This window comes from Vespula vulgaris, chromosome 5 (genome assembly GCF_905475345.1).
Source record: "Vespula vulgaris chromosome 5, iyVesVulg1.1, whole genome shotgun sequence".
Lineage (NCBI taxonomy): Eukaryota > Metazoa > Arthropoda > Insecta > Hymenoptera > Vespidae > Vespula > Vespula vulgaris.
In genome coordinates this window covers 1,978,838-2,006,149 of record NC_066590.1, presented here as the reverse complement: position 1 = coordinate 2,006,149, position 27,312 = coordinate 1,978,838, and the positions used below count along the sequence as shown (strand labels likewise).

At 34.9% G+C, this 27,312-nt stretch overlaps 2 protein-coding genes across 5 annotated transcripts in view; both read left to right on the top strand.

Moving 5' to 3' along the window:
* The first annotated feature begins 16,225 nt into the window (after positions 1-16,225).
* The window catches only part of LOC127064182 (membralin), a 56,625-nt gene continuing 45,538 nt past the window's right edge, over positions 16,226-27,312 (top strand). For 3 of the 4 annotated variants that reach the window (XM_050994837.1, XM_050994841.1, XM_050994839.1), the window contains exons 1-8: positions 16,226-16,404; positions 17,037-17,466; positions 17,567-17,802; positions 17,965-18,187; positions 18,340-18,433; positions 18,524-18,767; positions 18,854-18,944; positions 21,304-21,361. In XM_050994837.1, coding sequence (XP_050850794.1) covers positions 17,200-17,466; positions 17,567-17,802; positions 17,965-18,187; positions 18,340-18,433; positions 18,524-18,767; positions 18,854-18,944; positions 21,304-21,361 — 1,213 coding nt within the window. In that variant the 5' untranslated portion in view covers positions 16,226-16,404; positions 17,037-17,199. The remainder of the gene's footprint in view (positions 16,405-17,036; positions 17,467-17,566; positions 17,803-17,964; positions 18,188-18,339; positions 18,434-18,523; positions 18,768-18,853; positions 18,945-21,303; positions 21,362-27,312) is intronic. The other variant, XM_050994838.1, reaches the window with a different exon arrangement.
* Positions 21,856-27,307, top strand: LOC127064183 (cytochrome P450 9e2-like). The gene has a single exon (XM_050994842.1). The coding sequence runs from the start codon at positions 21,937-21,939 to the stop codon at positions 23,473-23,475; it is 1,539 nt and encodes a 512-aa protein (XP_050850799.1). The 5' UTR covers positions 21,856-21,936; the 3' UTR covers positions 23,476-27,307.

Here is a 27,312-nt window from a genome sequence, read left to right as displayed (position 1 = left end):
TAAAAATGAAAGAGCGCATTTATTGCAGAATATATGGAAGATGTACGAATGAACGTAAATTGCACGTACTTCGAAATTTAGTTGGAATTCGATAGAGAAGATCTTGGAAAAATCTTGAAGAACGCAGCCATTCGCTCGGTAATACTTGCAGTCTACTAGTTTCCGATGTATCACAGGTTCTTCTGACCCAGATCCCACCGCGTGGAGTTGCGTGTAAAAATCTAAGTCCCTCGATGGTCCTTGGCCGACGGTCCTGCGGCACGTGGAAATACACGGACTAACGCGGATTCTACTCTAAAATCCACGAACCGAGATGCCTTTCCGCTTCGGGAGCTTCTGGCTTCTCAGCAAACTGGAGATGTATAAAACCCCGCTTACAGATTGCTCCACTGTCCACACCGTCGGCTTCAGACATCTCGAGACACGACCGGTCGTGTCTATTTCGATTTCAAAAAACAAAACGAAGTCCTCGGTAGGACTAAATCTCGCGACCACGAACACCCACGCGCGTGCCGGCCGTCACGCGCGTGAGTGTTTTCCCTATCATTCGCGTACGGAAGCAAGGAGACATACCCTTCCTGCATATAATAAAGATTATATGCAGAGAGGTTCCTTTAACTTCCGTATAAAGATCCCACGATGATCCGTCACTCGGTCACCTAATCTGAAACGGAAAAAAAATAATAGTAGTGCAAAATATAAGATCAAAAATTAAAAAGATAATGAAAATGACATATAAAAGCAAATATTAAAAAGATAATAAATATTAAATGTAAGAACAAAAATTAAAAAGTTAATAAAACAAATATAAAAACAAAAATTAAAAAGTTAATAAAAGTTAAATACAAAAACAAATATTAAAAGTATATGAGAAATTAAATATAAGAACAAAAATTATATATAAAATTATATGCGAAAACTTCCCTGTAAAAATTTAATTTCACGATGATCGGTCCCTCAATGATCTAATCTGAAACAGAAAAAGTATGAAACAGAATGAGAAACAGATATAAAGAAAATAGGAAAAGAATAGACAAACAGAAAAAGGAAAAATGAACGGAAAATTTGCGTATGTACGCAGGAGAAAAATAGAATTCCGAACGATGGGTGTGTATCTCGAAGCTCGGTTCAGTCGAGCAAAATCAGAATATCATAATTGAATTCGATTTTTCTTTCGTAAAAGAACGACACCCGCCTAAGGCCCACACCCGAGGGCCCCTCCCAAGGGTCCCACCCGAGACTAACAATTAATAAATGTTAATAATAATGATTTATATAGTAAGTAAAAGTATGCAACTAATGTAATTATCAAAAGTATACAATTATTAAGGTATGTAAGTAATAAAAGTAAATCAAGATACATACGAATGATAGCTAACATAAGTATATTCATATAATAGGTAACAGTATATAATTAGTGTAATTATCAAAAGTATACAATTATTAAGGTATGTAAGTAATAAAAGTAAATCAGGATACATACGAATGATAGCTAACATAAGTATATTCATATAATAGGTAACAGTATATAATTAGTGTAATTATCAAAAGTATACAATTATTAAGATATATAAGTAATAAAAGTAAATCAGGATAAATATGAACGATATCTAACATAAGTGGGACGGATAAGTTTTCTGTGCATTCTCTTAGAAAATTAATTAAAATTTTGTTATATTGAAATTTATTTATCTGTGGAAATATAACTAATAATGTAGAATGAAAACAATTTAACGTCTAATTGAAATTAGACAGAAAAGATTTTGGAAAAATATTGAAATACGCAGCCATTCGCCCGGTAGTACTTGCGTTTTCTAATTACGTATATATTTTAATTACAGATTTTTGATATAATTTAGACATAGATTTTAATCTATCACAAGTACTACCGACCCAGGTCCCACCGCTAGGAGGTTGCTGCGTCTGGGGACCCACGGGCTAACGGGGACTCTAATATTCGCGTGACCGGCGTGATCAAATAATCGGCGTTCTATAAAACGAAGTCCCCGGTAGGACTTTTAATCGCGCCCGAACACTCCCGGGAGTGTTAGAATAACGGTGACTCTACTCTAAATTCGCGTTTGCGGCGTCCACGTACCAACCGAGACTTCAGGCGGCTAACAGGAGGAGGGTCAGTCCACGCTTACGGATAGCAGATCCATACCACTCGGCAGCACACGAACCGACACACGACCGGTCATTATTCGTTTTAGCAATCAAACGAAGTCCATTACCGTAGGACTTTTATTCGCGCCCGAGAACATCACGCTTATGCCCGCCGACACACGCGTGAGTGTTCTTCCTATCCTACCCGTATACCGCGCGGATATATCGAGATTCGCGAAGAAGAGGAAAAGATGAAGAGAGAGAGAAGAATAGAAGAAGAGAAAGAGAAGAAGAGAAGAAGCAAATGAGAAGAGAAGCAAGAGTGTGCGCACACCTGAGAAGGATGAAGCAGAAAAGAAAAGAAAGAAAAGAATATCCGTAAGATGCAATGGAACATAGGCCCCTGTGAAAAAGATGAAATTGGAAAGAAAAGATGGACATGGAAAAGAAAAGAAAAGAAAAGACAGACCCGAGCAAAACCAGAGTACGAAAATCCAGCTCGATTATTCGGTACTGAAGGAAGAAGACCCGCACAGAAGCCCACGCCCAAGGGCCCATCCCAAGGGACCCACCCGACAGAAACTATAATAATTAATTATTATAAAATTATATTTTTGAATAAATAAAACTGAAAGAGCGTATTTATTGCAGAATATATAGAAGATGTACGAATGAACGTAAATTGCACGTACTTTGAAATTTAGTTGGAATTCGATAGAGAAGATCTTGGAAAAATCTTCAAGAACGCAGCCATTTGCACGGTAATACTTGCAGTCTATGAGTTTCTGATATATCACAAGTACTTCCGACCCAGGTCCCACCGCGTGGAGGTTGCTGCATCTGGAGACCCACGGACTAACGGTGACTCTACTTTTTACTACTTCTACTACTATCAAGAAAGCAAAGCAACGGGGCGACCTCCACTCCCGACGAATTCAAGCCTCCAAACGCTAAAATTGCAGCCCCATGCGTCTCCGCATTTGGGAACCGACTTACGCATAGCTCAACTATCCAACATCGGAAGCTTCGATCACCACTTGAGCACAACCGGTCGTGCTTTCGCGACAAACGCCGGAACCCAAAATTGAATCTACCGCAGTCACGATACTTACGCGAGCATTCCGGAAACACTCACGCGAATATGTTGAATACGTTAGAGCCAATTTAGGACTTAATCGCGCCCGAGAACACCAACGCCTATGCCAGCCGACATAAGCGAGTGTCCTTCTATCTTGCCCGAACGGGAGAAAAGAAATCTTTCTACGCCTGAGGTAGAAAGATTCTTTAAGCACCCGTGTAAAAATCTAAGTCCCTCGATGGTCCTTGGGTGACGCAACGCTTGCTGCACCTGGAAATAAACGGACTAACGAGGATTCTACTCTAAAATCCACGAACCGAGATGCCTTTCCGCTTCGGGAGCTTCTGGCTTCTCAGCAAACTGGAGATGTATAAAACCCCGCTTACAGATTGCTCCACTGTCCACACCGTCGGCTTCAGACATCTCGAGACACGACCGGTCGTGTCTATTTCGATTTCAAAAAACAAAACGAAGTCCTCGGTAGGACTAAATCTCGCGACCGCGAACACCCAAGCGCGTGCCGGCCGTCACGCGCGTGAGTGTTTTCCCTATCATTCGCGTACGGAAGCAAGGAGACATACCCTTCCTGCATATAATAAAGATTATATGCAGAGAGGTTCCTTTAACTTCCGTGTCAAAATCCCACGATGATAGGTCCAGCGATCACCTAACTTGAAACAGAAAAAGACAAAGAATGAATAAATATGAGCAAAAATTAAACAGATAATAAAAATTAAATATAAAAGTAAAAGTTAAAAAGATAACAAGAATTAAATATAAAAGCACAAATTAAAACGATAATAAAAATTAAATATAAAAGCTAAAATTATATGCAATATTATATGCAAAAAGACATTTATATTGAAAAACTTCCCTGTAAAAATTTATCTTCACGATGATCGATCTCCCGATGATCTAATCTGAAACAGAAAATGAGTAAAAGTAGAGAAGATTATTATTTGCAAAAATTATATGCAAAATTACATGCAAAAAGACATTAATATTATATTTAATAAATTAATAATATTATATACATTTATATTCAATAAATTCCCTGTGAAAATGAAATTTTACAATTATAGATTCTTCGATGATCAGTACCTCGATGATCTAACTTGAAACAGAAAAAGAATAAAAGAAGAAAAGTAAAGGAGAAAGAGTTAAAAGCAAAGAAGAGAAGAAAAGAAAAATAGAAAAATAATTCCAAAAGATGCCAAGCCGGCAGCCCGCCAAAAGGCCCACACCCGAGGGCCCCTCCCAAGGGTCCCACCCGAAACTAATCATTAATAAAAGTTAATAAAAGTAATTAATATAATGAATAACAGGATATAATGAATATTATTAATGAAAGTATGTAATTAATAAAAGTAAATAAGAATAAATAGGAACTTAAGAGAATATAAGAGCGACAGTAAAGTTTCTATGCGTTCTCTTAGAAAATTAACTTAGAAGTTTGATGTATTCAATTTATTTATCTGTCGAAATATAACTATTAATTTAAAATGTAATTAATTTAATGTCTAATTGTAATTAGACAGAAAATAGACTTTGGAAGAACATTGAAATATGCAGCCATCCGCCCGGTAGTACTTGCGTTACATGATTATATATACAATTTAGTTATAGATTTTAGATAACATATATAATTTTGATGTAGATTTCAGTATATCGCAAGTACTACCGACCCAGGTCCCACCACGTGAAGGTTGCTGTATTTGGAGACCCGCGAGTTAATGGGGACTCTATTCTATAATACGCATTACTGGCGTAATAGAATTTATATTTCGAGCAAATAAAACTTCATTTTATAAAAATAAAATTATGAGTTTAATTGAATTTTAAAGAAAAATAAAAATTGAAAAATTTATGACTCGACTTTAATCTAAGACTAGATTTTATTGAAATAAAATTATGATTTTAATTAAAATTTGGAAAAAATACGAGATTATTTGACTTTAATAATAAAAATGCATAATATATGAAAAATTCTATTCGCGTACGCTTGGCAATGTGTTATGGGAGACGAAATAGTATGTCGTCTCAGTTTTTCAGATCTACATTACTACTACATAAGAGCATTTTGAGTGACAACATGGTAAAATCAAAATATGAACTAAGAGCCATTTTCGAAAAGTTCTGTAGAACCTTCGAAAATAACTCAATAGTTTAAAAGTTGCCCTCTTCAGCCACAATTTGTGGGGGCCTCTTCGGCATATAGCCTCTTCTTTGCTTCGTGCCCTAACCACAACTATAGAACACATTCTATAACTATCGTCAATATCAAAGAACTAAAACTGACCCTTATTCTAAAACGTGGAAGAAAACTAACAAATCTAATGCAAATCTAAAGTAAACCTGAAACGAAAAATAGAGAAAGCATCGGAAGAGAAACGAGAATTAAAATATAAATTGCTGAAAATCCTAAGCTAAAAATTGATTAATTTATTCTATGTTCTACGCCTTGCGATTCTACAAGTCTCTTTATCTTTTATCAACGACTCTACTCTACTTTATTCTTTCAAAAGCAATGACTCTATTGAGACTTTTCGTTTATTAATACAATTGATTAATTTTTATTTAAAAATGTAATGAAAAATCATTGGACGCTCGTTCTTACAAACAATCATTCTAATTATTAGAAAATAGATTATACAATTTCGTTTGTAATCCAGAGACTGTCCATCGCGAATGTCTTCTTGCTTATTCATTATTAAAATTCGCGAATATCGCGATACATTACAATTTTCAGAGAGAAATTTATTTAAAAATGCATTTAAATATTCCAAATTTCAAATAATTATAATTAACGCGTTTAAGCAAGAAGACTCTGTCCTGATCTAATAAATAAATCGTAAATAACGTACCATTCACGAGTAAATCTCCGAAGAAATTTACTCGTGGTCACTCATTGCTCTTCTACTAATTAATTACAACCAATCACCCGTGCCGATTCGGACCTTTCGTCCTCGACATGATTGAGCGATCAGAGGGATTTAAAAATTAACTTACTACTTAAGAAGTTCTGCGATGGCTCCAAAACACTGGACCGCGATTTAGGTCGAAATTGAGGGTGGATGATTTGTAGTTGGTTGAAAATGAGGTAGGTCGACATCGAAGTTGGTTGAAATCCTCTTCAGTGATGCACTGATTTTAATTCGCGATAGTTATTTATTAACGAACGATCACTGAATCTATTTCGCGAAACTACTATCTTTTATATGTACAGTCTGTGCGACTGTTAAAAAAGCAAAAAACTTGGCGAACAAACACTGACTCTAACGACTGCATTGCGCGCAGTCTATGTAAAAGCACTTATCGTTTAAATCGCGAAACGCTAACGAACAAACACTGCTTCTACTTCACGATAAATTTATTTTAGCGAAACTAACATTCGAGTTCATCATTGCTACGCGCACGATTGCAACGAGGTTCTGGAACAAAAATACAAACGAAATAATTAGTATTATTACTATAATGAAAACTGTATAAATCATTCAAGAAATATGTGATAGAGATATATACTTACTTTAAGTCTTCGTTAATACTCGTTCGAATGGCATCCTGCGAAAATTTCTAAGTCCTCTCGTGGAGATAGATTGTCAAAGTCCCTTGAAAGTGCGAAAATTTCTAAGTCCACTCGTGGAGATAGATTATCAAAGTCCCTCGAAAGTGTGAAAATTTCTAAGGTCACTCGTGGAGATAGATTATCAAAGTCTCTCGAAAGTCTGAAATCAAAGGCTGAAACAAAAGAAATAGTACAGAATTTCGAAAATATGAATAGAGTATTATACTTACGTAAATTCTTCCTTAATACTCCCTGAATGGCATCCTGTGAAAATTTCTAAGTTCCCTCATCGAAGACCAAAGCACAACTGAACCAGTAACTGTCGAAGTCCGTCAAAGGACCGACTTTGTTGTCGTCCCTCGAAGCTGAGTATCCGCACATCACAATTTAAGTCTAAAATCAAATAAACTGTATAGAATATATTAAACATGAGTGATACATAAATATATTTGAATTACCTGTTCGTTAATACGTGCAGGAATAGCCTCCACGGAAATTTCTAAGTTCACTCGTCGAAGTTCAAAGCACAACTGAACCAGTAACTGTCGAAGTCCGTCAAAGGACCGACTTTGTTGTCGTCCCTCGAAGCTGAGTATCCCCACTTCACAATTTAAGTCTAAAATCAAATAAACTGTATAGAATATATTAAACATGAGTGATACATAAATATATTTGAATTACCTGTTCGTTAATATTTACACGAATGGCCTCCGAAGAATTTCTAAGTTCCCTCATCGAAGACCAAAGCACAACTGAACCAGTAACTGTTATAGTCGGTCAAAGGACTGACTTTGTTGTCGTCTCTGGTGGGATAGTATCCCCACTTTGCATTTCAGTCTAAAATCAAATAAAATGTTATATATTTGAATTACCTGTTCGTTAATATTTACACGAATGGCCTCCGCAAGAATTTCTAAGTTCCCTCATCGAAGATCAAAGCACAACTGAACCAGTAACTGTTATAGTCGGTCAAAGGACTGACTTTGTTGTCGTCCCTCGAAGCTGAGTATCCCCACTTCACAATTTAAGTCTACAATCAAATAAACTGTATAGAATATATTAAACATGAGTGATACATAAATATATTTGAATGACCTGTTCGTTAATATTTGCACGAATGGCCTCCGCGAAAATTTCTAAGTCTCCTCGTCGAACGCCAAAGCTCAACTGAACCAGTAACTGTCAAAGTCCGTCAAAGGAACGACTTTGTTGTCGTCTCTGGTGGGATAGTATCCCCACTTTGCATTTCAGTCTAAAATCAAATAAAATGTTATATATTTGAATTACCTGTTCGTTAATATTTACACAAATGGCCTCCGCAAGAATTTCTAAGTTCCCTCGTCGAAGACCAAAGCACAACTGAACCAGTAACTGTTAAAGTCGGTCTATGACTTGACTTTGTTATCGTTCTTCGAAGCTGAGTATCCCCACTTCACAATTTAAGTCTACAATCAAATAAACTGTATAGAATATATTAAACATGAGTGATACATAAATATATTTGAATGACCTGTTCGTTAATATTTGCACGAATGGCCTCCGCGAAAATTTCTAAGTCTCCTCGTCGAACGCCAAAGCTCAACTGAACCAGTAACTGTCAAAGTCCGTCAAAGGAACGACTTTGTTGTCGTCTCTGGTGGGATAGTATCCCCACTTTGCATTTCAGTCTAAAATCAAATAAATTGTTATGTATTTGAATTACCTGTTCGTTAATATTTACACGAATGGCCTCCGCGAAAATTTCTAAGTCTCCTCGTCGAACGCCAAAGCTCAACTGAACCAGTAACTGTCAAAGTCCGTCAAAGGAACGACTTTGTTGTCGTCTCTGGTGGGATAGTATCCCCACTTTGCATTTCAGTCTAAAATTAAATAAAATGTTATATATTTGAATTACCTGTTCGTTAATATTTACACGAATGGCCTCCGCAAGAATTTCTAAGTTCCCTCGTCGAACGCCAAAGCACAACTGAACCAGTAACTGTTAAAGTCGATCAAAGACTTGACTTTGTTGTCGTCCCTCGAAGCTGAGTATCCCCACTTCACAATTTAAGTCTAAAATCAAATAAACTGTATAGAATACATTAAACATGAGTGATACATAAATATATTTGAATGACCTGTTCGTTAATATTTGCACGAATGGCCTCCGCGAAAATTTCTAAGTCTCCTCGTCGAACGCCAAAGCTCAACTGAACCAGTAACTGTCAAAGTCCGTCAAAGGACCGACTTTGTTGTCGTCTCTGGTGGGATAGTATCCCCACTTTGCATTTCAGTCTAAAATCAAATAAAATGTTATATATTTGAATTACCTGTTCGTTAATATTTACACGAATGGCCTCCGTAAGAATTTCTAAGTTCCCTCGTCGAAGACCAAAGCACAACTGAACCAGTAACTGTTAAAGTCGGTCAATGACTTGACTTTGTTATCGTTCCTCGAAGCTGAGTATCCCCACTTCACAATTTAAGTCTACAATCAAATAAACTGTATAGAATATATTAAACATGAGTGATACATAAATATATTTGAATGACCTGTTCGTTAATATTTGCACGAATGGCCTCCGCGAAAATTTCTAAGTCTCCTCGTCGAACGCCAAAGCTCAACTGAACCAGTAACTGTCAAAGTCCGTCAAAGGAACGACTTTGTTGTCGTCTCTGGTGGGATAGTATCCCCACTTTGCATTTCAGTCTAAAATCAAATAAATTGTTATGTATTTGAATTACCTGTTCGTTAATATTTACACGAATGGCCTCCGCGAAAATTTCTAAGTCTCCTCGTCGAACGCCAAAGCTCAACTGAACCAGTAACTGTCAAAGTCCGTCAAAGGAACGACTTTGTTGTCGTCTCTGGTGGGATAGTATCCCCACTTTGCATTTCAGTCTAAAATCAAATAAAATGTTATATATTTGAATTACCTGTTCGTTAAGATTTACACAAATGGCCTCCGCAAGAATTTCTAAGTTCCCTCGTCGAAGACCAAAGCACAACTGAACCAGTAACTGTTAAAGTCGGTCAATGACTTGACTTTGTTATCGTTCCTCGAAGCTGAGTATCCCCACTTCACAATTTAAGTCTACAATCAAATAAACTGTATAGAATATATTAAACATGAGTGATACATAAATATATTTGAATGACCTGTTCGTTAATATTTGCACGAATGGCCTCCGCGAAAATTTCTAAGTCTCCTCGTCGAACGCCAAAGCTCAACTGAACCAGTAACTGTCAAAGTCCGTCAAAGGAACGACTTTGTTGTCGTCTCTGGTGGGATAGTATCCCCACTTTGCATTTCAGTCTAAAATCAAATAAATTGTTATATATTTGAATTAGCTGTTCGTTAATACTTGCACGAATAGCCTCCGCAAGAATTTCTAAGTTCCCTCGTCGAAGACCAAAGCACAACTGAACCAGTAACTGTTAAAGTCGATCAAAGACTTGATTTTGTTGTCGTCCCTCGAAGCTGAGTTTTTACTTAGATTTCGTTTTTATTTAGAATTTAGAATTTCGATATATTGAATTATGACTATACAATTTAAACTATAATTAATTTAACGTCTAATTGAAACTAGAGAGAAGAGAGATTTTCGAAAAACATTGAAATATACAGCCATTCGCTCGGTAGTACTTGCGTTATATAATTATATATATAATTTAGTTAATTATATATAGATTTTACATATAATTTAGACATAGATTTTGATATATTGCAAGTACTACCGACCCAGGTCCCACCGCGTGGAGGTTGCTGCATCTGAGGACCCACGGACTAACGGGGACTACTCTAAAATTCGCGTTCGAGATGCCTTTCCGCTTCGGGAATTTCAAGCTTATTAGAAAACTGGAAATGAACGAGACCCTGCTTACGAAAAACTCCACTGTCCACACCGTCAGCTTCAGACATCTCGAGACACGACCGGTCGTGTCTATATTTCGATTTAAAAAATCAAAACGTAGTCCTCGGCAGGACTTAATCTCGCGACCGCGAACGCTCACGTACGTGACGACCACGCTTGTGTGTTTTCCCTATTATAGGAGAGCAACAGAAGAAGAGATAAAGGAGAAAAGAATGTTGAAATATGCGTGCGAGATAGAGAGAGAGAGAGAAGTGTATGAGAAAAAGATAGAATTTAGAACGACAGATGTATATTTTGAAGATCGTTTCATCCGAGAAAAATCGAAGTACCAAAATCGAGAGAAGGTAGAATAATTAATCTCGGATAATTGTTTAAATTATTATATATCTATGTGTTTCAGTAAATAGAAATATATATATATATATATATATATATATATATATATATAATTGATAGAAATGTATGTAATAATTATAATAAATATGCTTATAATAAATATACGCATGCTTACACATAAATAGAAATGCTTATAATAAGTAGAAATGTGTAGAATAAATAGAAATGTTTAATAATACAAGAAATAAATTTCACGATGACCGTTCTCTCGATGATTTATCCCTCGATGATCCATTCCTCGATGATGTAATCTGAAACAGAAAAAGATTAAAAGAAAAAAAAAAAAAAAAGAAAAAGAATAGAAAGAAAAGGAAAAGAAAATAAAAAATCATGATATATATGAAAATAAGAAATCATGATATACATTCCTTCGCTTTTCAGTCATTCGCATTATATGCAGTCATTTTAAATTTATTAGAGAAACTCAGAAAGAAAAATTCCTGATCATAATCCAAATAAATATTTCCTTCCTATAACGCGCGTAAGACAGAATTTGTCTCATATCTCGTTGCGTTTCTTTCAATTTCATATGCACTTTTATCCAGTACACTTTTAGCAATCAGAACAATTAGAAAAGAAAATGTAAAGAAAAGAATAATTTACTATTCGGCTTTAAAAATAAAAATAGATAAAATATCTAATAATTTTATTCGCATACGCGTAACAATGTGGAATCAGAGACGGGTTGTCAGGTCGTCGGGGTTTCTAAAATCAACATTATTATTAAATAAGAGCATTTTGAGTGACCACATAGTAAAATTAAAATATGACTAAGAGCCATTTTCGATAGGTTCCGTTGAATCTTCGAAAATAATTCAACGGTCTAATAGTAACAATAGTCTAATAGTAACTTGAGCTACAATATGTGGGCACCTCTTCGGTATATACCCTCTTCTTTGCTTCGTGCCCTAACAACAACTACAGAATATTCGATAACTATCATTAACTACCCTTGTTCTAAAACTTTTTCTGAAAAAGACTGTTTCTAGAAGGAAACTAATAAATCTAACGCAATTCTAAACCCATCCCGAAACGAAAACTCGAAAGAAATTTACTAGTGGTCACTCGATGCTCTTTTACGTATTAAATATAACCAATCACTCGTGCCGATTCGGAACTTTCGTCCTCGACATGATTGAGTGATCAGAGGGATTTAAAAATTAACTTACTACTTGAGAAGTTCTGCGATGGCTCCAAAACACTGGACCGCGATTTAGGTCGAAATTGAGGGTGGATGATTTGTAGTTGGTTGAAAATGAGGTAGGTCGACATCGAAGTTGGTCGAGATCCTCTTCAGTGATGCACTGATTTTAATTCGCGGTAGTTATTTATTAACGAACGATCACTGAATCTATTTCGCGAAACTACTATCTTTTATATGTACAGTCTGTGCGACTGTTAAAAAAGCAAAAAACTTGGCGAACAAACACTGACTCTAACGACTGCATTGCGCGCAGTCTATGTAAAAGCACTTATCGTTTAAATCGCGAAACGCGAACGAACAAACACTGCTTCTACTTCGCGAAATTTTTATTTTAGCGGTAAAAACACTCGATTACTTCATTGCTACGCGCACGATTGCAATAAAGTTCTGAAACAAAATAATTTTACAGTTATATTACAGTTATAATAAGAAATTGTATAAATTATTTAAGAAATATATTTACTTTAAATCTTCGTTAATACTCGCTCACATAACATCCTCCGAAATACTACTTGCCCGCATGGCATCCTGCGAAACTTTCTATGTACACTGGACGAAGCAGACAGCCAATTGTTGCAGTTTTTACATACCTAGCTATTTCAATAAACAGGAAGCTATATAGTTAATAAAAATTTAAACAATAAATATAAAGGTTTATAATTAATAGAGACATATAATAATTCAATTAATCAATTCCACGATAATGAGTCCTCCTCTCTGGATGAGCGATTCCTGGATGATCTAACCTGAAAAAGAGAAATAGTAAAAGAAAGGAAACAGTAAAAGAAAAAAAAAAAAGAAAATAAATAGAGGTTGAAAAGAAAAGACGAAAAGAGACCTCTACAAGATATTGAGATAGTAACCCGCCAAAAGGCCCACACCCAAAGGCCCCTCCCAAGGGTCCCACCCGAGTATATTCACAAAATAGAGATTTTACAGAAATGTTGAGACATTGGCCCGGTAATACTTGAGATACATAATGTATATTTTGATTTCTATATATATCAAGTATCAACGACCCAGGTCCCACCGCGTGGAGATTGCTGCATCTGGAGACTCACGGGCTAACGGTGATTCTATTTAAAAATTACTTACATTAACTCTTCATTACTACCTGCGGAAAACGCGTGCATGTCGAAATTGAAAGTAGATCTGACCCAGGGGCTGGCAGTTTGGACAATATATAACTTTGCAGTCCTCACTGGTGGGGAAGGCATCCCCACTTCTCTATTTCGTTTTAAAACGAAATAAACCGTATAGAATATCGAAAGAATTAGTGATGTATTTACATGACCTCTTCGTTACTACTTGCGGAAAACGCGTGCATGTCGAAATTGAAAGTAAATCTGATCCAAGGGCTGGCAGTCTGGCAAATATATAACTTTGCAGTCCTCACTGGTGGGGAAGGCATCCCCACTTCTCCGTTTCGTTTTAAAACGAAATAAATCATATAGAATATCGAAAGAATTAGTGATGTATTTACATGACCTCTTTGTTACTACTTGCGGAAAACGCGTGCATGTCGAAATTGTAAGTAGATTTGACCCAAGGGCTGGCGGTCTGGCAAATATATACCTTTGCAGCCCTCACTGGTGGGGAAGGCATCCCCACTTCTCCGTTTCGTTTTAAAACGAAATAAATCATATAGAATATCGAAAGAATTAGTGATGTATTTACATGACCTCTTTGTTACTACTTGCGGAAAATGCGTGCATGTCGAAATTGTAAGTAGATTTGACCCAAGGGCTGGCGGTCTGGCAAATATATACCTTTGCAACCCTCACTGGTGGGGAAGGCATCCCCACTTCTCCGTTTCGTTTTAAAACGAAATAAATCGTATAGAATATCGAAAGAATTAGTGATGTATTTACATGACCTCTTCGTTACTACTTGCGGAAAACGCGTGCATGTCGAAATTGAAAGTAAATCTGACCCAGGGGCTGCCAGTTTGGACAATATATAACTTTGCAGTCCTCACTGGTGGGGAAGGCATCCCCACTTCTCCGTTTCGTTTTAAAACGAAATAAATCATATAGAATATCGAAAGAATTAGTGATGTATTTACATGACCTCTTTGTTACTACTTGCGGAAAATGCGTGCATGTCGAAATTGTAAGTAGATTTGACCCAAGGGCTGGCGGTCTGGCAAATATATACCTTTGCAGCCCTCACTGGTGGGGAAGGCATCCCCACTTCTCCGTTTCGTTTTAAAACGAAATAAATCGTATAGAATATCGAAAGAATTAGTGATGTATTTACATGACCTCTTCGTTACTACTTGCGGAAAACGCGTGCATGTCGAAATTGAAAGTAAATCTGACCCAGGGGCTGCCAGTTTGGACAATATATAACTTTGCAGTCCTCACTGGTGGGGAAGGCATCCCCACTTCTCCGTTTCGTTTTAAAACGAAATAAATCATATAGAATATCGAAAGAATTAGTGATGTATTTACATGACCTCTTCGTTACTACTTGCGGAAAACGCGTGCATGTCGAAATTGAAAGTAGATTTGACCCAAGGGCTGGCGGTCTGGCAAATATATACCTTTGCAGTCCTCACTGGTGGGGAAGGCATCCCCACTTCTCCGTTTCGTTTTAAAACGAAATAAATCGTATAGAATATCGAAAGAATTAGTGATGTATTTACATGACCTCTTCGTTACTACTTGCGGAAAACGCGTGCATGTCGAAATTGAAAGTAAATCTGACCCAGGGGCTGCCAGTTTGGACAATATATAACTTTGCAGTCCTCACTGGTGGGGAAGGCATCCCCACTTCTCCGTTTCGTTTTAAAACGAAATAAATCATATAGAATATCGAAAGAATTAGTGATGTACTTACATGACCTCTTCGTTACTACTTGCGGAAAACGCGTGCTGCGGGATTGTGACGCGTCTATATCGAAATTCAAAGTAGAACTGAACCAGTAACTGTCGGTCAGTCAAATATATAACTTTGTTGTTGTCACTGGAGTGGATAGTAACGTACTTGTCCTTGTCGTTCTAAAACAAAATATTTCGCATAGAACATTGAAAGAATTACTTATATTTTTGTATTATTACTTATATTGATGTACTTATATTTACTCTTCGTTACTATTTGCGGAAAAGGAGTGTTGTGGGAACTGCGATGTGTACTCGTCGAAATTCAAAGTAGAACTGAACCAATGATTGTCATTGTCGGTTCGATTTTGTTGTTGTCTGGCGAAGCCAAATATCACCACTTCGCAATTTATTTCTAAGAACAAAGAAATTGTATAGAATATCAAACAAATATGTGATGTGGGTTTATACTCGTGTTTACATTCTTGAAAAACATTCTGTTGTACCTTTGTTGTTCACTCGTTGGTATACAATAGTAGACTGTTCCATTATTTATCAAAATCGATAAAAGGTTTTATTTTATTGACTTTACATGTTGTCAAATACCACGAGAGAGAACTTGTTATGCTTTAACTGAACTTTTAAATTTAGTTTATTTTAACTTTTTCGAGTGTTTCCAGCTATGAAATGTTTAAATATATGTACCATTATTTAAATATTAGTTTGTTATATAGCGCGTATGTTTTAAATTGTTTAAATAATTTTAAAGTAATCGAATATATAATTTATTTAAAGTTAGCCGTTTGAAGAGACAGTGCTTCGATCTTCGCTTGTCGAAATTGGAAAGAAAACTGTTTCTATAAAGATCAAAATCAATAAAAGTTCATTTTTGTTTATGTAAAGAAGCAATGAACATGCATCCACGTTTATATTCTATTTAAATATTAATTTAATTCTGTTTTCTATTTAAGAGGTATTTTGTGCTATGAAATCTATTGAATTTTGAGTTTATAATGCTTTTATCCTTATACGTTATTACATATTATCATTGAAAAGATGGATATTTTAAACTGCTTTTATCGATAATACCGAGGTTTCCTATATTATCGACCTCTGTAGATGGCGCTTGTGTCGATTAGAAATTGTCCACTAAATGTTACTACATATTTCCATACTTAATTCTATTTAGTATATGGGGTTAGTGTAAGTTGACGGGTATCAAAACATGATGATGAAGTGACAATTTCATGATTATTGTATTGCGTTCGCTAACGTAACTGTAATAGAAAACTGCAAATTAATACTGTAGTAACGCAAATAGAAACAAAAGCATTAATTTAAATAAGATTACGATATTTTTACTTCACTTTTGAATAAGGTATGGCATGCCAGATTTTTCATAGAAAGTTCGAACGATAGGTAGATTAGTAAAGTTTCATATGTTATGGGTATAATATCGATTTATTTTAATTGTGATATGTTTAGAAAACAATATGGAATATGTAACGTTTTTTTAATGCTTCTTAATGCTCTATAATAGAACTTTTTCGAAGGGTTAATTACGTAACTGAACGTTCTTTCATAATATAATATTCGACTTTTCTTTTGAGTACATATTTTATCTAATATAATTCATATCAATAAGAATTAGATCTTTATTTAATCTTGATTATTAGAAATAGTTTTTAAAATTATAAAAATGAGATAGTTTTATTTGTATGGGTTTTCCCATTCATTTCGCTTACATTACAGGTTAAGTTTAATTATACTCTTTCATTTTTTGTTTTAATTTATTCCGTTTAGATAGATTATTGTTAAAATCGTTGATTAAAGAAAACGATTCGAATTATAAAGTAAAGTGAAAAATGTTATATTTATTATATTACAAGTTATCATACCTGTATATGAAGTTTGTATATGTGAATTGTTATTGCGGTCTTTTAATTAGATAATTTACATTGTACTGTAATTCTTATTAATAGATTTCGTCTGTTTTCTTTTTTGTTTCAGGATAAGTTCGTTACAATCAGTGGGAAATGTCAAACAGCTTATATAAATATTTGTTAACAGCAAATATAAACATAACGTATATAGAGATCCTTTAAATATTGATTACTGATTATTATACCTAATTACATTATCAGTACAGATCAAACAAATTGTTATTGTTACAATGTCACAAGCTGACACTACTACTGCTCCAGTCCCTAATAATCAAAATGGTGTAGTGGCAAATAATAATCATACTTTTACTGGTGTTATTGGACCAGTTTTAAATAATAATAATATGAATACTGCGAGAAATAATAATAATCAGAATCCATTACTTAATGTACGAGATAGATTATTTCATGCAGTTTTCATCAAGGCTGCATTAGCTTATGCACGAACATTTCCACGACCAGTTAGAAGATTTATAGAATTCATAGTTTTGTTAAAAGTAAGTATATTATAAAAAGAATAATGATAAATATTATAATGTAATATAGAAGAGAAATGGTTCAGGATTGTACATATACATATACATTTTTCTGTTTTAGGCAATATTGGCTTTTTTTGTACTCACCTATATTCACATAGTTTTTTCGCGAGCACCAACAAATTGTTTAGAACACATAAGAGATGATTGGCCACGAGACGGTATATTAAGGGTAGAAATTCTTAGAAATGGAGGGGAAGATTATAGCATAGAAAAAAGTTATGCGAAAGAAGAAAAGTTACGACAAGATGAGATTGATGATTTGGTTAGTGATTTAGGGATATTGACGCCAGATGGGTAAGTGTGATAATTATTAAAAAAAGACAACATATGCATATAACGTTAGTTACGATAAAATTTGAGATATTATAAATCTTAATTTAAATTTATGATAACTTGTATCATTATCATAAAATAGTAGATTATTTTTTATTTTATCAATAGATAATTATCTAATAGGTTTATAAATATCGAGCCATCTTCCGTCGACGAGAGCCAAGGAACCATTTATATGTCCACTGAAGATAATTACGAAAATGTTACTTTACCTGTAAAAAGTGTGGACATAACGAGTTCAACAACTTTTGGAGAAACGCAATATCCGAATTTAAGTACAACGAATGCGACAAGAAGCCCGTCATTAAATCAATATTTAAATGGATTAAATGCAGTAGAGTCAGAGGTATACTTAAGAATTTTTAAAATAGATTTTTTAAACGGAAGATCTGTATTGAATGAAGTTGTCAATATCTGTACAACGTGCAGTAGTAAAATTTATTTTAGATATCAATTAAACATATGTTACACATATTACAACTGATAAATGCATAACAGGATAACGCAGTGCTGGGAGAAGAATCCAATCGAAATGAAGCGATCCAGCCTTTAAAAGATCAATCTGCGGATGTCGAGAAAGTATTAAAAACAGGTAAATATTTATGTAATTATTAATGAATATTTAGAAAAATATTTATATCTATAAAATGTTTACTTGTGGATATTACTAATGCGTTATTAGTACTTTCAGAGGATGGATACATTGTGGAATATTCTTTGGAGTATGGCTTCTTGAGATTATCACCTGCTGCACGACATAAATTAAAAATACCAGTGAAAATTGTTACATTGGATCCAGTAAATGATAAATGTTTTGGAGATGCATTTTCAAGATTAATACTGGATGAATTCTTAGGTTATGATGATCTGCTAATGGCAAGTATTAAGACATTAGCAGAGCATGAAGATAATAAAGGTTTCTTAAGGTAAGTAAAATATTCTAGTGTATCTAATAGGAAATACATATACGAAATAAATAAATTTCTATTAGTTTTATTATCATTTGTTTTAGAAACGTTGTAACCGGTGAACACTATCGTTTTGTTAGCATGTGGATGGCAAAAACTTCATATCTCGCTGCATTTTTTATCATGCTAGTATTCGTAAGTATCATTTATATGCCTCTAATATATATCATCCTTCTTATTTCTTAATACTTTAAGTACGCGAATCTTTGTTAATTTCTTTTATGAAATGATAGAAGGGGTCATATCTTTTTTATTCGTATCTTTCTTTTTTCGTCATTTCGCGAGACGGATCGCTATGGCACGTTGACGTTTGACATCAAAAGTGAGCTTTTGATGTATCGTTTGGAAAGGTAATACCGTACGAAGACTCAAGTTAAATTTACTTTCACGTATACGTTTTCGATGCAGAGTTATTCCTTTCCGTCAGATTACCTACACGATAGAGCAGGGTGTGTAAAAGGATATGGCAATCAATTTAAACTAACCACCCGGCGAGGCAACTCGCACATAGACTTTCAACCCTCCCCTGTCCTCATCACAGCGATCCCTTTGGAGTTGAACCGGTGGTATAAATCAACGTTATTAGGGGCATCATATTCGTTGTGGTGGCCCCAGGCCGGTAATTTTGTATCAAATTGTCATGAAATACATCGTGTTATCCCATGACCGGAATTACAGTATTTGTTAGGAATTCTCATCGACATAAAATCAAATTGAATCGTTCCGGACACGTTTAAGATCAATATTAATTATGTAGCATGATCTTCGATATATTTCTTTCTCTGATTTTCAAATTGAAAATATTTGAGAAAAGAACAATATGGTTCCTCTCCTCTTCTGTGACGAATCAAAAATCTAATATATTTCAGGTATATTCGTAGTCGAAAGATTTTCATCGAGTTTCGTCCATTGTATGGATCGACTCTTATGAGTGCTTCGATTGATGGTAACAGAGGAGTAGCAGAAAGCGGGAAAGGGAGAGACAGAGAGAGAGAGAAAGAGAGAGGGGAGAATTCTAGTTACGCTCGTGCTGTTACACGTGAATTCGAGTTTGCTTTAAAAGTGCTCTGCTTTCGAATGTACTACCTTGCTCCGTTCCCCTCAAAGGTTCTATATAGTATATGGTCACGTGTATAGAACTGTTGTCTCGTTGACTATGTATATCACACCTATCTGTACTGTCATGTGCATACGATACTCGTGCCGCTATTCTAAATTTATCCCGTTCATTAACTTTCCTCGAAATCTCTTTAATTTTCTTTAATTATTACTTTTATATCATACGGCCATTTTTATTTTCGACGTTTGTCATTCGGCTTTGTTCGGCAATGTTCGTTATCGATCGTTATAATCGATCGAAGAGGAGGTAAAGGACCTTCTTTCTTTTAGGGGTAGAACCGTATACACGATTGCTCTATCGTACCTTTAATTGATTATTTTAATAAGTGCGAATTTGATTTTAATTTGTTAGTTATAATAAAAAGAATATACGTATAATATATTTATAATATATTTCTATCGGTAATTTTGCGAGTGATAATTGATATAGTTGTTGAAGGGTATAGGTTATTAGGTAGTAGTTATAGATTATATATAGATTATAGGTTAGTAACAAATATATACAGGAATGCGTTATAAACAAAGAGAAATTAGTTTTCAATATGGCGTACGCGTATTATCGACGATTATCAAAAGAGAGAAAAAGGAAGAAGAAAAAGAAGAAAAAGAAAAAGAAGAAGAAGAGATCGATAACGATTTTCCAAGCAGAAAAGGGATGGATGCGTCCTGGTTTGCAGTTATTGAGTATCATTCGATAGTAGATTATCTTCGGTAGGGTGTCAGGTGGTACTTCAATTTCTACGGGTCGAAATACAATTGCATCATTCGTTCAACCCGGTAACCGAGTGCGACCGTCCCGCTTTTCAATTTACTCGATGCTAAACCTTTCTCAGAGCCGTCAACCCGCTTTGCTACTGTTGAAACTACTGTGCCTCTACGAAATATTAACGGAAGCAAATCCAACCCCCGATCCAGACTCTGTTGTATGGTAAAGGTTAACGTGTTTTCTCTCTCTCTCTCTCTCTCTCTCTCTCTCTCTCTCTCTCTCTCTCTCTCTAACTTCGTTTCTATCCTAACGCGAGATAGTATCCTACATAATGAAAACAACTCTGAGCTCGAACTAAACTCGAGTATATGAGGAAGAATTAAGCCCGGAGGAGGAATCTGTGTGTTACAGCTTATACGCTCGTAAAGATCTTTCTTCCGAGAATAGAAGAAATGATTGTTTTATTTTTTCTAATATATCGATAAAAATCATTTCGTTGGTGGCCATTGCGGATATAAGTTTCTTATTTACAGGAGGGAGAAATTTGAAAAAATTCGCGACTTCTTTTCGTCTCGTTTTATTTATTTTCTTTTCCTATTATTTCGTTGTACGATCTCGAGATCGATTTATATCAATATTCTCACAACGTAATATTTGTCATTGTTTCAGACTGTGTCGATATCGATGTTGCTTCGTTATTCTCATCATCAGATCTTCGTTTTTATTGGTAAGTAATAATTATTAATATTATTCAACACAATCATCTCTTTATTGAGTAGAAAAAAAAGGAAGAAAAGAAGAAAAGAAAAAGCGAAGTTATTTTACGTCTTTGATATATAAAATAGATTTTGTGTTTTTATTCTTTGTTTACTAAATGATTAGCTATACTTATATATTTATATATTCATTGTACCGATTCACGATGATCTATCTCTTCGGTTCATTAAAATTTAATAATATAGTTTGATCTAAAATACAATAGTATTTTGAAAACAAGTATTTATTGATGGATATCTCGCTCAAAATGGGATGCGAGGAATACGATCTGCGGCATCGCAACTATCATTAAAGATAAACGGCATGCTGACGTAATGATTATTTAGCCGTTACGTCAGATATTTCTCTCTCTCTCTCTCTCTCTCTCTCTCTCTCTCTCTCTCGTTTATTTTATCGTTCCCCTTCTCTTCGACTTCTCTTGATCAAGAGAAAGATAAAAATCCCTGACGAAGTTGTCTTCGTATTCATACCAGTGTAGCTTATCGTTGGAGAGCTGTCAGGAGTTGTTATTCGACGTTCGTCAAAATGGAGTTCTCTTTTTCACCATCCTTCAGTTTCTATATACTTTTAATCACTTTGATCGCGATAATTGCGATCAAAGTGATATCTTTGATATATTTCCAATTAACATATTGGAAGAAGAAAGGTGTACCAACGATGCTGAATTATCCTCTTTTCGGACTGAATTGGATGGTTTTCTTTGGCAAAAGATCCTTCCAGGAGTTAAATACGATGATATATGAGATGTTGCCAGGTGCGAAATACGTGGGCACTATGGATTTTGCAACGCCACTTTTGATCGTACGTGATCCTGATTTATTGAAGGACATAATGGTGAAACAATTCGATCATTTTCCTGATCATCGTGCTTTCGTGGACGAAAATATCGATCCGATTTTCGGTAAAAATGTTTTCTCGTTACGAGGTGAACGTTGGAAGGAGATGAGGAACACTTTAAGCCCGTCCTTTACCGCGAGTAAAATGAGATTTATGCTCGACCTCGTTTCCAAATGTTCCGACGAATTCGTGAATTATTTCATCGATCATCCCGAAGCTGCTAAGGAAATCGAGATGAAAGATGCTTTTACAAGATACACCACCGACGTGATAGCGACAGTAGCTTTTGGTATTTCAGTGAATTCAATGAAGGACAGGGACAACATATTTTTCCGAAAGGGCGTTGAATCAAGCAAATTCGATGGGTTATTGAATGCGATCAAGTTCACCTTATTGCGTACTTGTCCTAATTTCATGAAATTATTAGGAATCGGTTTCTTAACGCCATCGACGGCTAAATTTTTCAACGATGTAGTACGCGAGACCGTACAGGCACGTGACGAGAAAGGTATCATTAGACCAGACATGATTCATTTGTTGATGCAAGCAAGAGATAAAGAATCCAGCAACTTGGATATTAAAGATATCGTAGCTCAAGCTTTCATCTTCTTTTTGGCTGGTTTCGACACATCCTCGACATTGATGTGCTTCATGGTACACGAATTGGCAGTGCATCCAGAAATTCAAGATAAATTGTATCAGGAAATCAACGAAGTATTGCTTCGGACCAATGGTGAAATCACTTACGAGGAACTTTCCAAGATGGAGTACATGGAAATGATCATGAACGAGACATTAAGAAAATATCCACCTGCCATTTTTCTCGACAGAGTTTGTGTTAAACAGACAGTCATTCCTTCGTCTTTACCAAATGGCAAAGATTTTATTATCGAGCCTGATACATCAATTTGGATTCCCTCTTTCGGTTTTCATCACGATCCGAAATATTTCCCGGATCCGGAAAAATTCGATCCGGAAAGATTCAACGAAGAAAACAAACAGAATATTATTCCTTATACTTACTTACCGTTTGGCATGGGCCCTAGAAGATGTATCGGTGAACGTTTCGCTCTAATGGAAACGAAAATAGTTATAGTAAATATTCTTAAGAAATTTATTATCAAACGTACGAGTAAAACGCCCGACCCGGTCGTCTTTGATAGAAAATCGTTCAATCTAAAGATCGAAGGTGGATTTTGGATCAGTTTGGAACAGAGAAAGAATTGACGAAAAAGAGAAAAAAAGAAAAAAAGAAATCGTAATTTATAAGATCGGTTATTTAAAAATGATTTTGTTATAGTTTTCTTTATTCGTTTATAGAAATATTTATTCACGATCCATATGACAAATAGATATTCGTTAGAATTAATCGATCGAATCGTCGATACGATTCTCAAACCGGTAAATAGCTTTATACGTTAATGTTGACTTTTTTTAATCGTACGTAAAGCCATAAGCACTATTGTAGCTTGTACAGTAGGCTTAATACCTGATAATGAGGATAATATTCGCTAACGAGTATTCACGATTCACTGTATCGAACTGTATCGACATTTTCGAATTGCGCATTACTAACAAGCTATGTGAGAGATCAAGAAGAGGAAGTACATATATACATATACCTATACGTATAGATATACATATTCATAAATCGTTCGACCGAGTCATGCTCTATCATATTTGAGTGGTATATCTTGTAATGTTTTGCAAGTTGTTATTTAACCTAATAATCGATAACGATGTTATTATAATTATATATTGTATTTTTAATAATTAAATTAAGTAAAATTAACTATAATAATTCTTTTAATACGAATTGTAACGTGTACAATCTCAACTGACGAGAGATAAAAAAAGATAAGGATTTCTCTCTCTTTCTTTTTATCTCTTTTTTTTTTTATTATCTTTTTCTTTAAAGAAACAAATTAAAACGATCGATGTATCGCTCGATCCTTAGATCATTATTGTTTTTGCAAGATAAACGTGATAAAATGGCAAGACTCGATACCAATGGACGTAACCTCTTCATTAATTGAACTCGAGTCACGCGTGACGTAAGTTTACTTATACATTCTAAGAATGACACACTCACCGAGTGAGCTTATAATCGTTGCTTCCTTGAAAGATCTCTAAGACGTTAATAGAATTAAAAATGTTTAGAAAATAGTAATTTTTTTGTTCCTTTCTTTTTTTTCCCTTTTTTCTTGTTTACTTTTTTCTTGACAATGATTATCGAATTTTTGATACTCGAAAAGAAAAAGATGATTCAAAGTTATCAGTTAATTGGAAAACGATAAGATAAGAGAAAGCTTGACTCATTCCGTACATTCATTGTAACAATGTGAAATAAAAAGAATTTATTTAAATATAAGAATATGTAATTACACGGTAGAATAAGTAATCGTGTAAGATCGTGATAACGTTGTTGTTTTTTTCTTCTTTTTATGAATACAAAGTACTCAGAATAATTTATAATTAAATTTAAGAATATTTTTTGAGATTGTGCGTATGGAATGATATCGAGATACGTCGGCAGTAAAAATATGTTTGCTTTTTGAAGATCTAATCTAATAACGAAAGAAGATAGATATATCTTGCAAAGGATCATATTTTTCACGTTGCACCGCGTTTGATCTTTTAGATTTATATATATATATATATATATATATATATATATATATATATATATATTCAGAAAAGAGAAAGTTCGATTGTTTGCAGGATATAGAACCATTTGTCCTTGGTTACACATAAATTTGACCCTTGGCAAAATCGAGCAGGTTCATCGGATAGTCGACAAACATCCATGAGAGCAAAGGTATCTTCTAAGTCGATATCTTCCTCGTTGTTTCCTTCCTTTCGGCATCAGATATGCTCTCTCTCTCTTTCTCTCTCTTTCTCTCTCTTTCTCTCTGTCTTTATCTATTTTATCTATCTATCTATCTATCTATCTATCTATCTATCTATCTATCTCTATTTCTATCTCTATCTCTATCTCTATTTCTCTCTGCATGTGTACGTCCCGAACTAAGTTTCTTCTTCAAAGCTCCTGCCAACTTCCTGGAATATCGCTTTGTACCTTCGTACCGCTTGACTTTATCTTTGAACCAGAAGACCGGCTGAAAGGGATGTTCAATTTGTCATTTTGTTTGACTAACGCGCTTTAAGAGATGCTCCGTTTCGTTAGGACGATCCTATGAGTCCAAAAAAATAAAAGTAGAAGGAAAAGAGGAAAGATACATACACACACACACACACACACACACGTATGTATGTATGTATGTATATGTATATAACTTGTTAATTTAGTTACGGGGAGAAGTATCTGGAATAAAAAGTGACAGAAGGGGAATCAGGAGACTAAGAAGATACTAAGTACTTATGATAAACAGATTAGAGTAGATCTAAGTTATAGTACTTATGTACAGATGAAAAGGTTAGCCCAGCAAAGAGTGACATAGAGGGCTGCATCAAATGATTCTAAGGATAGATTAGTCAAATTAAATCGTATATAGATATATGTAACAGAGGAAGAGAGAAAGAGAGAGAGAGAAAGAGAAATCAGTTTAGTCTACTTTCTTTTACTACTGATTCATGGTAGAAAAAGATTTGGAACTTGAAGAGAAAAAAAAGAAAGAGAGACAGAGAGAGAGAGAGAGAGAGAGAGAGAGAGAGAGAGAGAGAGAGAGAAATTAGTGGTTGCGGCTCTATGCAGTTATGAGAGCGTAGAGTGAACGTAAAAATTATTGTCTAAACAGTAGTTTAAACAGTTAGATCACGGAAGGCTATTTTCGTAAGGTAATTGTTTGAAATACAAATTTGCATGGAAAAACATCGACGTTACCTTTTTCATGTTCGTTAGATCTCTCCCTCTCTCTCTCACAACATACATAGATATATGTCTATCTATATATGTTTCTATTCATCTATCTATTTATCTATCTATGTTCTATGCTTAGAATTTCGGATGTTTCGCTTAAACAAATTTCTGTCAGAATTTTAATTCTATATTCTATCGATATTCATCTTCGACTTATTATTCTCCTTTATTTTATTATTAGTTTTCTCTATCAAGTCGAGTCGTTTGAATCTTTGTGGAAAAGTCACCTTTCTCGTTATCGTTTCGTTGATATATAGATATTTTGTTTTATCACGGAGATCGATATGATCGATAACGTTGATCGATCTTGTCGACAACTTGAATATCTTGAAATCTTTTTGATCGATGACAAGAACGGAATGCACATTGAAAATGTCACTCTGTTTATGTGTATGCGTGTGTATGCTTTACGTGCTATGTTGTATGTAGAGGTCATTAAAAAGAAAATAATAATAATAACAACAAACATATATGAGTTGGCATGGAAGATAAGATAAAGCAATAGCTTGATGCGCAAATGTGGAACGTGACTTTTACATGAAACTTCGTAGTGTCATCGAACTCTAATCGAAATATATAATTCTCTCGAGTGTATCAATATCAATGCGTATGTTCGCCTCGTTTTTCCCTTTTCTTTTCTTTTTCTTTTTTTTTCCTTTTTTTGTCCTTTGCATGTTCGCTTCGATTTTCTTTTGCAAATTCTTTCGAATTATCTTCATGGGGAAAAGAGGGCGAGCGAGGAGTTAGTAGCAACGAGGACGCGCATATTGCTGACCGTAAAAGAAAAAAAAAGGAAGGAAAAAAAGAACGGGGAAAAAAAGGAGAAAAGAAAAGAAAGATGTTAGTATGCCGTAAACGAGATAGTAGTGTGGTCGCTACGTGGAAAACTGTTGTGGTGTATAAGTTAGGGGACGAAGTAAGACGCCATGGAGTTTTTAATAACCAACGGGGGAACGGCAGTTAGTCGGCGATAACTTAAAATCTAAAATTCATTGAATCTCCAGGACTGTCGAGAAAATTTGTAACCGACGATGCAGGTCGTATCGTAAAAAAAAAGGACACCAGGGACGACGACGCATGAAAAAGAGAAAGAAAGAGAAAGAATAACATAGATAGACAGACAGATAGATAGATAGAGAGAGACATAGGGAGAGAGAGAGAGAGAGAGAGAGAGAGAGAGAGAG

Bases quoted from the DNA above. Each gene is read 5' to 3' on its own strand.
- LOC127064183 (XM_050994842.1), top strand. From the start codon at position 21,937: ATGGAGTTCTCTTTTTCACCATCCTTCAGTTTCTATATACTTTTAATC.